General features: G+C 39.8%; 1 protein-coding gene across 5 annotated transcripts in view; it reads right to left on the bottom strand.

Moving 5' to 3' along the window:
• FAT3 (FAT atypical cadherin 3) overlaps positions 1–13,871 on the bottom strand; it is a 559,302-nt gene that overhangs the window by 423,305 nt on the left and 122,126 nt on the right. For all 5 annotated transcript variants that reach the window (XM_073336876.2, XM_073336917.2, XM_073336926.2 and 2 more), the window contains exon 2: positions 9,054–12,362. In XM_073336876.2, coding sequence (XP_073192977.2) covers positions 9,054–12,345 — 3,292 coding nt within the window. In that variant the 5' untranslated portion in view covers positions 12,346–12,362. The remainder of the gene's footprint in view (positions 1–9,053; positions 12,363–13,871) is intronic.

Below are 13,871 nucleotides of genomic sequence, written 5' to 3'. Positions count from 1 at the left end.
GAATGTTGAACAGCTTGACTGGAATAATTCTGTATAACCAACTCCACATAAGTGAACTTTCAAAATATGCCATAATTATATTAGGGCACCTTTAACATAAATATTTTAAAAGCTGATGTATGTTTTAAAGTTTAAATGATTAAAATAAAATTTCCCCTGTCAAATCCAGACAGACTTCATTGCCTTTAGTAGTTTGCAGCCAGATGTTACAGCAAAATTTATATTTTTTTTAATAAAAATACACACAGAGATCACATCAAAGGGTTTTTGTTGCAATTAATTTGAACAGCAAAAAGATTATCTTAACATTTACTTTACAGAAATTGGTTGGATACCATCAATGGGGAAAGACCATATTCTAAAGTGCTGCCAGAGATAACTTACAGCTGAACAAGAAAGCACACCCAGAAGCACAGAAATGTCTGTGTTTTACAGGAATGCTGTACTCACAACTGACACAGACAAAGTATGTTTGCAGTGTTGTTGCAGTCATGCTGGTCCCAGAATATGAGAGAGACGTGATTGGTGAGGTATTATCTTTTTCTGGACCAACTTCTGCTGGTAGAAGGGATGAGCTTCCACAGTCTCACATTCAGGCCAGAATTCTGCTCCCTGAACCACACAGTGGATTTCACCTCTGATATTCTGTTCCAAAGGACTTCCAATATAGGCAACAAGAGCAGAACAGCGTAGCCAATATCTGATGCACAGCCCAAAGAACAGAATTTTGCCGTAACAAGCATCCTAACATTACAGAGAGAAATGAAGCATAAATGTGGACATACAGATACAAATGAACAATTGTTGATGAATACACAATAACAAATTAGTACAAAATGGCTGATATCCATTACCATATCACTAATGAAGACCAGGTCAAGTTCTGATGTTCTCACAATTAAGAGGTGGAAAACCTAAATTGTTCCTAGAAAGATGTCAGAAACATTAGCCTCTACAAATTAACTTTACAAAAGTAAACACTTGATTTTAGTATTACTTTAGGCTAAGTTAAAAATTAATAGAAAGGTTGAACCATAGAACAGTAGGACTGGAAGGGACCTTGAGAGACCATCTAGTCCAGTACCCGAGGCAGTTATTGGAGAAGGAAATGTATTGCAGGGAAAAATTAAACCCATGATAGCACTGCTGCCTTTCTGTGCGTCAGCAGAACCCTTGATTCCTCAGGGGTAGAGCTAGTCAGAAACAGGGCTTTCTGTTATCTTGGGGACCATTTTGGTTTTTCAGGGAAAAACTAAACAACAAATATTTTAAGCTGAAGACTTCTGGCTCAAATCCAAAAATTCAATTTGGAAATGTGGCAGCTGTGCAGGTGTAGTTCAAATGCTTTATGTCCCCTCTCTCCTCTGTGGTCCAGGCTGGACTACGTCTCCCATGACCCAGCTCTCACTGACTTTCAATGAGACTTTGACTCCTGTATAACTAATGTCACTTTTGAAAACGGGAATCTAAGTCAATTAGGCAGGTAAATTCCTTACTTTGACAGGAAAACTAGAAGCACCCCATTATACCTAATAATGCAAATACCTGAACCAGGAATTTAATATAAATTTAACTGAATTCTACATGCAACTCTTACATAAGAATGCCCATATTGGGTCAGACCAAAGGTCCATCTAGCCCAGTATTCTGACAGCGGCCAATGCCAGGTGCCCCAGAGGGAATGAACAGAACAGGAAATCATCAAGTGACCCATCCCCTGTCACCCATTCCCAGATTCAACTCTTCATAGATTTAGTCAGCAGATACAACATATTTTCATTTAAAAAATGCAGACCATAGCCCATTTTCATTTCATTTTCTTTTCAATAAACCACTATGCTGGCATCACATAAATATTTATCAAACTCTATAACTCCTCAAACTGTGATGATAAATGACAGTATCCTTCAACTTGCATACTCATTACCTACAAAACTATTTTAGAAGACAGCAGTGAGATGCAATAAATGTATTCCCTTTGCCAGATAGAGACAACATGGGCAGGCTTATTTTGTTGCCAACTCTATTTCCTGGTGTTTCATGTTTCCATTGCAAATAAATTTAAGCCACAATTAAGATTTTCCAGAAGTGACTGGCTTCTTTTTTGGACTCTAGCAACAGTTTGTCAGAGTATTTCCATTACTCTTTAGGTAAAATTAAAGGCTTCAGAACTGTGCATCAAATTGCTGCGCTAGTGACAGTGAATTACTACATGTATCCCATCTCCCTTTAATGGCATCCTTAATTTTTTATCATTTAGGAAAAGAAATATTTCTGAAAGCTAAAGGCTTGTCTTTGTTGGTCTAAAATTTCAGGATTGAGAAAAAAAACCCAAACAAACCTAGAGACCACAGTTAAAACCCTGACAGGGTCAATTCAGTCTTTCATTTTTCTGAAGCAGAAGAATTTAGAGCCAAATAGTTTACTGGGCGGGTGGAGGGAGTGACTTAGGCAACTAAGTGACCTTTGAAAACAGGATTTAGGTTCCTAAGTGAATTAGCAGCCTTAGAAAATTTTATCCCTGATTTGTATGGATATTAAAGATCCCATAGGATTTTTAATAACATTAGGGTTTTGCCCGCATTTGTGTACAGCTGTGACTTCAGTGGGACCTTAACGCATGCTTCAGTGCTTCCCTAATCAGGGCTCATAAGCTCTGTGCTTCAGTTTCCTCATCTGTAACAACAAAGATGATCATACTTTCCACCTCATGGGGACGTTAGGAGGCTACATTAATTGATGCATATAAAGCATACTGAGATCACAGTACCACAAGGCACTAATTGTCTCCAGTCTCTCTGTTCATTAAGAAATCATTTCATTCTATTTCTACGATAGCTAATGCCCTGGACCAGGCTACGGTAAATATAGGAGCCTTCCTAGTGCAAGACTGCTACCAAGGGCACATTGTTGTGAGCATAGGCCAGAATGAAAGGCAGAGCTTGAGTTAAAAATGGTGTTTCATTGCACCACAGAAACATGAAAAGAGTGAACATCTGAGAGTGTGAATTAGAAATACTCCCATATTTACTGTCTAAATAAAGGACAATGGAGGGTTTCTGATGCAGGGTATTTTCAAAAGGCTACTCATATCCTTCAAAAGCTCAACCAATATAAAAACCTAAGTGCACTGTGATCTCACACAAATAGATAAAAGATCTGTGTTCATGTTACTTGTGTTAGTAGATTTTGGTATTGTAAATGATTCAGGAAGCATCCTGTACAGTTATCCTCTGAAGGAGAAAGTAGTCATTATAGACTAGACGTAACCAGAAGGTAAATGGATGAAAGTAACAGATGAGGAACAGGTTTCAGAGTAACAGCCGTGTTAGTCTGTATTCGCAAAAAGAAAAGGAGTACTTGTGGCACCTTAGAGACTAACCAATTTATTTGAGCATGAGCTTTCGTGAGCTACAGCTCACTTCATCGGATGCATGCCGTGGAAACTGCAGCAGACTTTATTTATACACAGAGAATATGAAAAAATACCTCCTCCCACCCCACTGTCCTGCTGGTAATAGCTTATCTAAAGTGATCATCAGGTGGGCCATTTCCAGCACAAATCCAGGTTTTCTCACCCTCCACCCCCCCCACACAAATTCACTCTCCTGCTGGTGATAGCCCATCCAAAGTGACAACTCTTTACACAATGTGCATGATAACAAAGTTGGGCCATTTCCTGCACAAATCCAGGTTCTCTCATGTCTGGGAAACATGATGAAACTTGGCTGAAGCCCACGAACTGGGTACAATACAGCCAGCAATGTCTGTGTCTCAGAGAGGCTACCCTTTCAAGAGAGGGACAAGAAAGGCAGGGAGAGCTCTTTCTTAACTAACATTGTTTTCCTGGAATCTGGAGCCTCACAACAGCGCTAAACAGTACGCATGGAGATGTCTGCTAAAATACAGCCAACAGCATTCCAAGGTAAGGACATGAGTGTAACAAGAATTACACACACACACACACCCCTCCATAACATAGAAGCTAGTTTACAGAGAGTGTAAATTCTAGGCATGCCTAAGAAAACTAGAGAGAGGGACACACCAAGCCACTTCAAAAGGCAGTGCTGGTTGAGGAAAAAGAAGAAGAACATCCAACTCCATCAAAGCCTGGATCACATCAGATGTCCACTACTGAGGGCTTTTTAGTGACAAACTACCAGCCTATAAACAAGTTGATTAGAAACAGCCAAACAAGGAAGCATAAAGAATAGGCGAAGCAATGAAGATGATTTGGAATTGTACACATAGAAGGGAGGTAAACTAGCTCTCTAGTTAGCATGTATGGATGAACAAACTGTCCATAGAATCATAGGGTTAAAGAAACAGCAAGGGTCATCTAGTCTAACCCCCTGCCAAGATACAGGATTTGTTGCATCTAAACCATCCAAGACAGATGGCTATCCAGCCTCCATTTGAAAACCTCCAGTGAAGAAGCTTCCACACCTCCCGAGGCAGTCTGATCCATTGTCCTAATGTTCTTACAGTTAGGAAGTTTTTCCTGAGATTTAATCTAAATCTGCTATGCTGTAGTTCAAATCCATTGCTTCTTGTCCTGCCCGCTGTGACAAAAGAAAACAACTTTTCTCCATCTTTTTATGGCAGCCTTTCAAGTATCTAAAGAATGCTATCATATCCCCCCTTAATCTCTTCTTTTCCAAACTAAACGAACCCAATTCCTTAAGCCTTTGCTCATATGGCTTGCATTCCATCTCTTTAATTATCTTTGTCGTTCACCTCTGGATCCTTTCCAGTTTCTCTACATCCTTTCTATACACTGGTGACCAAAATGGACACAGTACTCCAGCTGAGGCCTAACCAGTGCTGAGCAGAGTGGCACTATCACCTCCCTAGACTTCCATGCTGTGCCTCTGTTAACGCAACCTAAATTTGCATTTGCTTTTTTTGCAACAGCATCGCATTGCTGACTCATGTTGAGGTTTTGATCTGCTACAACAGATCCTTCTCAGCAGTGCTGCTCCCAAGCCAGTTTTCCACCATTCTGTATTTGTGTATTTGGTTTTTCTTCCCTACATGTAGCACCTTATATTTGTCTTTGTTGAATTTCATTTTGTTGTCTATAGTCCAGGTCTCCCCTCTGAATTTTAGCTCTATCCTCCAAAGTATTGGCACACACTCCTGCCCCCCCGCCCCCCGCTTTGTATCACCTGCAAACTTGATCAGTATGCTCTCTCTACCTATACCCAGATATGGAGGTATAGGTATAGAATTGCATCCATAACATGCAATTCTTCCATATGTGGTCAACATTAGGAGATAAAATAACTGGATGTTTTCTGCCAACACCCTTACACTATAGGAGAGAGTACAGTAATCTTGAGATTTTTATTGACTCCATCTACCAGTAGAGGAAAATAAACCCACTTGCTGGGCTGGCACAGAGTGAAGTTGGAAAAAAGCTGAAGTTTGGTGGGGGAAGTGGTTCGGACATGGATGTAGGGAGAAAGGCATGAGTGGAGTTTAGTTATGTGAACTTTACCTATTTATGAGTCGGAGGCACAGCCACAGTTTGCTGCTATAAATTTGACTCACTAGATTCTGAGGTGCTGAATTCTATAATTCATCAACGGTACCCAGAGAGATGTCCATCACACAGGCCAGAGAGAAGAGTTCTGGGATGAAATCCTGGTCCCAGTAAATTTCCACTGATTTCAGCAGGGCCAGAATTTCATCCCTGATTTTTTCTGTGTGAACTCAGATGCAGCTTTGATAGCACATGGAGTGACACAGACAAGAGAGCATAGAGTTGGAATTACACCCACTTACACAAGGACTGAATTTGGTTCCTTTGTATTTAACAATGATTATAATGGGTATTGCAGTCTTCCTCTCATTAAGGCAGTAGCCAAAAAATACTGATTATTTTGTACTTCTCACTTCTGCTTTCCTTCACAAATTTCACAAGAAAGACAACAGATAAGTCAATAGAGCAGGTCAGTTTAAAAAGTGACAAATTAAGTGCATGAAAACTAAATAAGCAGCAATCTCCTTATAAATTAATTCAGTCTGTGATTTCAGCTCTTCATTACATCTAGAAAGCCAATTCATCATTCAACAGCATTTAAGCTTTCACCAGCCCAACAGCAAAGCTTTATGGATTTCACCAATTTGGCAAATAGATCAAATTTTGCACTCAGATTACAAGGGTGCAAAATAACGCCCAAACCATCAAAACCTGTTGTCCACATATACTCAATGGCAACGGTAGTCACCTTTCTGGGTGGCAAAAAACACCTGATTTCTTCAATTAATTGAAGAATTTTTTTAAAGTATCAATATTCAATGTAATCACAAGTACAACTGAAAGAAAATTATTTTTTTAAATGCTTTGCTGCTAGGTAATCTTTCAAAACAGTCGAATGAAATACTGACAAGGGGCTTGTCTGATTATCATTTTAAAATATGTTTTCAAATGTGAAAGAAAAATATATTTATTCCTATATTTATTTTTTTAAAAGGGTCTATCCTAAAGATTAATTAAAGCTTCAATTCAGGAAAGCATGTAAACACACACTTAATTTGTGGTAGACAGTTAAGTCCTATTGAAGTCAAGCACATGGTTAAATAAGTATGCACTGTATTTTGCTGATCTGGGGCCATAATCCATTGTAGGCCATCAAATCTTTTGAACCAGTTGGGACACAGGTTAAAAATATGGATAATCTAGTTAAAGTCTTCAATGAACCTCTAATTTTTCAGAATTTCACCAGGTAACTTCCATTGCCTTTAGCGGGATTTGTTTTGCTTAATCCTAACTATGACGATTTGGGGACTCTGTCTATGCATAGAGTATGAATTCTGTTTGATACCAGAGGCTTTTTATAGTTATCTGTGTCAGGCTGCAAACTCCATTCTGAATGTGGGGCTTGCTGCCTTCTCTGTTGTTCTTTTAACTCCATATTAGTCTGAAATTTCAAGGAACAGTGGCACATAGATAATAGTAGAGGGTTGTTGAGCCTTGATTGTCTTCTGTTCAAACAGAAGCACCCTGAGTTAGCTGCCACCCAGAAGAAGCAGTCTGCCCAGGTGGGGATCAGTTCACCTGGTGAGGGACTCTGATCAGGTTGAACAGCAGGGTCACTTGACAAAAGAGATGAGAAGTTATAAAAGAGAGGGTCTCTCAACAGTCATTTTGAGAAGAGACCACAAGTAGAGGAAGTTTGGGAAGGAGTGTGGAAAGACCCTCACAGCAGAAGTCAGAGAGATTCCTCTCTAGAGTGGTAAGGAAATTGAGATTGGGAAATGCACACAGGTGTGGTTATTTTGTCTAGATCTGTGTACTTCTTGTGCTATCCAAGTAAGGAGAAATTGTGTTTACAATCCTGTGCAAAGTCGGTCTGCATGTCTGTTAGCTTTTACTGTCACCTGCCCCTTAAGAGGTGAACTATATACTGAGAGCACCTACACCGCTGGAGTGCTGAGAGAAAGTGGGTATAACCTAAGGGACAGTCTGAGGGTCTATCACAAGTCTCAGGGACTATGCAGTTAGACCGTGGGGTCTCAGCTATCAGGAGAGAGTGCTAGACAGAGGATCTGCACCACAAGAGTGTGCAGAGAGACCCCAGCCAAGGGCAGTGTCTGGACTCTGTTCAGAGTCAAGAGAGTTAAAGCACATGGGGCCCAGTGAGGTGAGGGCCTAACACAACAGCATGGCGAGTGTCAGGTCAGAGGGAGCTCTAACAGAACTCTGTGTGTGTGATACACTATGCAACTCAGTTTCAACTCAGTAAGATCGTAGACCAAAATTTTCCAACCTGAACACCTAAAATTGTGTTTCTAAATCCATAATTATTTACCTAAATCAGTGTAGCCCGAGCACCTACAGCTACCATTATCTCCAGTTCGGGAGATCAGCACTTATAAATAAAGAGACCGCTTTTAATGGTAGCCCTGAATATTGCTTCAGATACCCAAGTTTGCATTGTTTGGTCACAGGGCTATAAATATATTGTTTGTGCCCAGCTGCAGTATATAGACTGTAGCTCAAATAGGTTTAAGGGGTCTTCGATGCCTTTATTTCATATTAGGCCCACCCTCTGTTTTCCACAATGTTCAGTTTAGAATTTTGATATTTGATTAAACCGTTTGAATTAGCCAAACCATACATTTTTAATCTAATGCTTTAATACCACATTCAAAATTAAAAGCTTTAGAAAAAGAAACACATGGTCTACTTAAAACACAGCAAACCCAACATATTTAATGTAATTTCTTAAGATGCAAACTAATGTTTTCTAATTTCCACACTTAATCTAGTATCACAGCTGCACCATTAGTGCCAACAGCTATTAAATACTTAAACAGCCAGCTCCTAAACTGTGTTTTACTACACAGCTTCTCCTGCTTGATTTTTATGGTTTTAGAATGCTGGTGACTTTGCAGTTAAAAATCTTTAAAAAACATAAACTTCTTAATCAGCATTCAAATACTGCTTTCTAATGTGCATGTTTGAATTTTATTCTTATGAAGAGAATCAATATTAGCACAAACTGAATTGTGTGTTACCTCAAAGCATATGATACAGCGTGACATATTGTTTCAAACTGCTGAATGCGAACGAAAAACAACAGCATGCCAGCATTATGAGTAATACCACAGAAACAGGAATTCTTTGATCCCCAAACCTATTTCACACTCCTCATTTACTTTATTGGGTTCAGCCTTTAGTCAAGGTCGAGAGTGCAGTGACAGTCTGCAGAAGTGACCTGAGTAATTTATAGTTATCAACAGATAATATGGTAGCTGTAATGGAATCCCCGCACAGCCACCATTGCTATTCAGTGAACTGTATGGCGATTGCAAAGTAATGTGTATTATTCCACACCCACTGCGAGACGGATGCATCCAAGTAATAAACTCTTGTTAGATCTATGCCTGAAACATTTATATTTATAACTTTATCTTGCCTATTATGAAGAACTGAACTTATGTTACATTATGAAGTGAAATAATTATCCCCCTGCTTTACTTTTGTAAAAACTTCTATGAAGGTTAAAGTAAATAAAATAAATTAAGTAATATTCTAAACTTACCGGTTTCTTCATCTATGCTAAATCTTCCAAGGCCACTGCCATCTCTGATGGAATACTGAATCTCCCCATCCCTTCCAGAGTCTTCATCCTGAGCTATCACTTGCAACACACTTGTTCCAGTGCGGGAGTTTTCCTTCACAGTTCCAATGACTGCAAAGTCAGGAAAATAAGGAGTGTAGAGATTTTCATTAACATCCACCACTTCAACCTCTACAAAAGAAACGGAAGAGAGGGAAACTGGACGTCCTTTGTCTTTTGCACGCACAGTCAGGTTATAGAACTGCTGTTTCTCGTAATCGAGTTCTTTGTTCAAGCGAATGGTGCCGCTGGTTTTGTCTATTTCAAATCGTCCATTGTAATCGTTCACCAAAGAGTAACGCACTTGACCTCCCAAACCAAGATCTGGGTCGTGAGTTTCTAGCCAAGCTATTACAGTGCCAACTGGCAGATCTTCAAGGACCTTCACACTGTAGCTAGATGGTATGAAAGCTGGAGAACAATCATTCACATCATCCAAAAAAACCTTCAGAGGAACAACAGAAAATTGCTGATGGCCAATCTCAGCTTTGTCCCTGGCCTCTATCTTTAGTGTATAGTTTGCTTTCAATTCCCTGTCTAGCTGGTCAGCCACATAAACTACTCCAGTAGAACTATTGATGGCAAACTGCTGCGTGTCTGTCAATATAGAGTAAGTCACTTCACCGCTAGATCCTAGATCTTTATCTCTAGCTTCTACTTGGATCATTTCTGTACCAATACTCATGCTTTCTAAAATATTAACTGAGTAACTATCCTGTAAAAAAACAGGTCTGTTATCATTTGCATCCTCTACAGTTACAGTCAATAGTCTCCATGTAGATTTCTGGGGATCACCTAAATCATAAATTGTAATGTTAAGGAGATACAGGTCTGTTTTCTCTCGGTCCATGGGCATAAGAACTTTAAGAAGCCCTGTTTCCATGTCAATGTTAAAGCAACTATCTGTATTACCATCAGAAATTGTATAGACCACCTTCCCATTAAATCCAGAGTCCGCATCATAGGCTTTTATTTTCAGGATGCTAGCACCAACTGGAAAGTCCTCTCTAACCGCTACATCAGAGGGAAAGGATTTATCAAAGTGTGGAGCTTGTCTGTTAATTGAATAAAAATCAAGGAAGCCATCTTCCAAATTCAGCTTCACATTTGCTTTTGCCTTCTTGAGCAATTTCTCTGCCAGCTTCTGAGCAACTCTAGTCTCTCTGCAGCTAAAGGTCTTTGAAGACACTTTCCCATGTACTACTGAAATGTTAATGAACATGGCATCAGCAAAATTCTCTCCATCCGTAGCTGTGATCCTAAGGCCGAAATTGCTGTTCTTTATACCAGAATTAACAAGAGACTTTTTAAGTTGCAGCACACCGGAGTCAGGATTTAAATAAAAAATCCCAAGATCATTTCCAGAGATTATTTTGTATTTCACTAGTTCTAACTCATCTATATCTATTGCAGATACAGCAGTGATGTGACCACCAATGGGAAAGTCAGATGAAATCACTCCCTGACAAGCCACTTTCTCAAACAAGGGCTTGTTATCGTTGACATTGCCTATGTATACAGTGACATTCACCTCACTTTCATGACGGTAGGGCGAACCCCAGTCAGAGGCTCTGACAATGAACCTGTAGCTCTCCGGAGAGGACTCAAAATCCAGTTCTTCAGAGGTGCTAATAACACCAGTAAACTGATTTATAGTAAAGGGCAGTGAATTCAGACTGGCAATGCTGTATGTTATATAGCCATTTTCTCCCCTGTCCTTGTCAAATGCTGAAACTGACAAAACACTGGTTCCTACAGCAACACTTTCATTGACAAAGGAGCTGTACGAAGGCTGTGTGAACTCTGGAGTGTGATCATTGGCGTCTTCTAACCTGACAATAACTTGTGCTTTTAAATCACCACCTTTGTTTACTACTTCTAACTCATAGAGTTCCTTCTCAATGATTTTTAAAGGGCGAGCGGTGATAATAAGACCTGTCCTGGGATTAATCTTAAAATATTCAGCATCCTGATTAGGAGATATTATATATTCCACACCCTGTGGTTCAGGCATCAACTTAACTATAACTACCGCCACTCCAGGAGGGGAAAATTCACTGATTGACACATCATAAACTTCCTTTTCAAACTTTACTGGGATACTTTCTCTCTTGGGACTAGCGATGTGGACCAGTTTGACTGCAGAAAACTTCTGAGGAGACCCTTTGTCCTTCGCTTGAAGAGTAAGATTGTAACCATAGGGGAAGTTGTCCCAGTCAATGGGTTTTCTCTCTTTGATTTTGTATTCATTAATCCATTTCCCCTCCTTAGCCAGAAAGAACTGTTCTAAGGGGTCTCCAGCTACAATGGAAACAGATTCAATCTCCCCATTAGCTCCTTCATCTAGGTCATCAACGTTAATAACAGCATATGTAGGCTCCTTGTCTAATGGAAAGGGTACATGGGTTACCACACTTATGGCTGGGGCGTGTTCGTTTATACGTTCAATATGAACATAAAGCTTGGCAGTGCTGCTTACTCCATTGTTTCCATAAAGTTTCATCCCACGGTCCACAGCCAGAACTTCAAGGTCATATCTGTTTTTCTCATCGTAGTTTAACCGGCCACTTAAAGAGACAACGCCGCTAGTTGGGTGAACTGAAAAGAGATCAACTTTGTTTTTGAAGTAGTAATAGAATTCACCATTGGACCCAATATCTGCATCTGTTGCTGTCACCTGCGCAATACTAGTCCTTAAAGGAGTGCTTTCTGCTATTGTTACAGAGTAAGTGGTTGGTGAAAACAAAGGTCTTAGATCATTCATATCCAAAACCTGGATATTCACTTTTGTCCATGCTTCTAAGTCCTCTCCTCTGACGGACCCTTTTACTATCAATAAATAGTTATCTTGGATTTCTCTGTTTAATATAGCAGAATTCCCACCTTTAGTTCTTATTCTGAGAAAGCAGAAGTCAGCAATTATGACTTCCTCTGCTTTGAAAAAGCCTTCTTCATCGCCAGACACTATCCTATATTTGATATCCCATGAAAGATCTACCAATGTAATGCCCATTCTACTTGGACTGTTGACATAGGTCCTGGCTGCAGAGTTCTCATACACTGTAGCATTGTAAATGGAATGCGTAAAGTGAAAGCTGAGTGGTATTGTCCCGTGAAGCCCCTCGCAAACGCAGGCCAAAAGCTTGACAAGCAGGAGGGTGAGGCAAGACAATGGGGGCCTTGTGCCTGACCAGCAGCCCATAGTCACCTCCATCACATCATTCTTTCATCCTAAGGCAAAAGAAGAGAAAAGAATAATTAATCATAATTAATAATGGGGAGGGGAGAAATCAGCACTGAAAAATGTCATTTAAAAAAAAGTGTTCAGTAACTGCATTATTAAAATTAATACATTCATTGGTGGCAGTCACTCCCGAGTAAATGTGGAAGAACTGAAGTAGAGACTGTTAGTCTAATAGTGATTCTGTGATATATTACACTTGTGGGAGGGCATGCCATTATACCAACATACAGGACTATAATTGGATTATAAGAAATAGAAAATCACCAATCCCAAGCATACACACACACACACACAATAGTAATCAAAGAAAAAGAAAAACACTCACAAAACCGCAAACAGGATAATACAAGACAGGATGAAGACACAGTGACTACAGATCATAATCACTGCTAGTCCACCAGAGCACAGACTTATTAACTTCCAAGGCATGCTACAAAGCCCATCTTTTTGCCCCAGTATTTGAAGCAGGAACGGATGCTATTCAAGGGGGCTATTGCTTTATCTGTAATAATATGGTGGGCAAGTACCAAGTTTTGCGCAGTCTAGAATGGTAAAATAGTACAAGGAACGAACAATGGTACACATAAACACTGACCAGTTCATTACTGTAGTTATATATTCCTATATAAAATAATTAAGAATGAATTAAGATTGCTTACGTACATACACACACCCATACGAAGAGTATGATAAAGAGGTTTCAAAGCAGTTTTCAAATCAGGAAATGTCAAAGTTAAGGTTCTTTGAAAGACATTAACTCTGCCCCCTCATGCACATATATTGCAGTACAATCTGCAATTACATGAGCACATACTTTGTTTTTTTCATGTGCCTTCTCTGCTTCGTTCTGTGTGCATGTAATATAATGCACAGTGAATGAGACAGGTTTTAAACATTTTTATCCTCGTATTCAATAGTTGCTGGTTGTCTCTGTAGTAGGAAGAGAGCCCGAGACATAAGCTCTTGTACCAGAGGCCTGGTATGAGGCCTGACCTAAAGTAATAGTCATAACTTGCTAATATAAAGCAAAGTTAAGTTGTGAGCAAGAGGCAGGCCCTGCTCTCAGAATCTGGCAAGAACAGGGCTGATATTGCAGAAACAAGTTCCTAAGTCGTGCTAGGCATAAGGATATATAAGCAAACACATTCCAAAAAGGTAGTACCAAAACATCTCGATACCACATACAATCCCCAAAGATAACAGGAACACACTGACCCCTCCGAAAGATAAGTTCAGGATGACAGCATAATGTATAAAGATGTTTTGATTGAACCAACACGTCCAAGGTAATGGGTGGCACCCAAATAAGTCAGGGGATGGCACCTAGATACGTCAGGGGTAATACGTAGTTTGTTTGTATCTGTGTATAAAGATGTATGTCAGAGGGAGCGTCTTTGTCTGGCCAAGGGGAGAGTGGGAAGTCCTGCCATTCACTGAGCTGGTCCATTGTCACGAGCATACATGTGTTAGTGTATCTGTAACATTGAGCCAGGGCA

Source organism: Lepidochelys kempii, chromosome 1 (assembly GCF_965140285.1).
Source record: "Lepidochelys kempii isolate rLepKem1 chromosome 1, rLepKem1.hap1, whole genome shotgun sequence".
Taxonomy (NCBI): Eukaryota; Metazoa; Chordata; order Testudines; family Cheloniidae; genus Lepidochelys; species Lepidochelys kempii.
The sequence above is the reverse complement of the archived record's forward strand: the minus strand, read 5'-3'. Positions and strand labels throughout refer to the sequence as shown.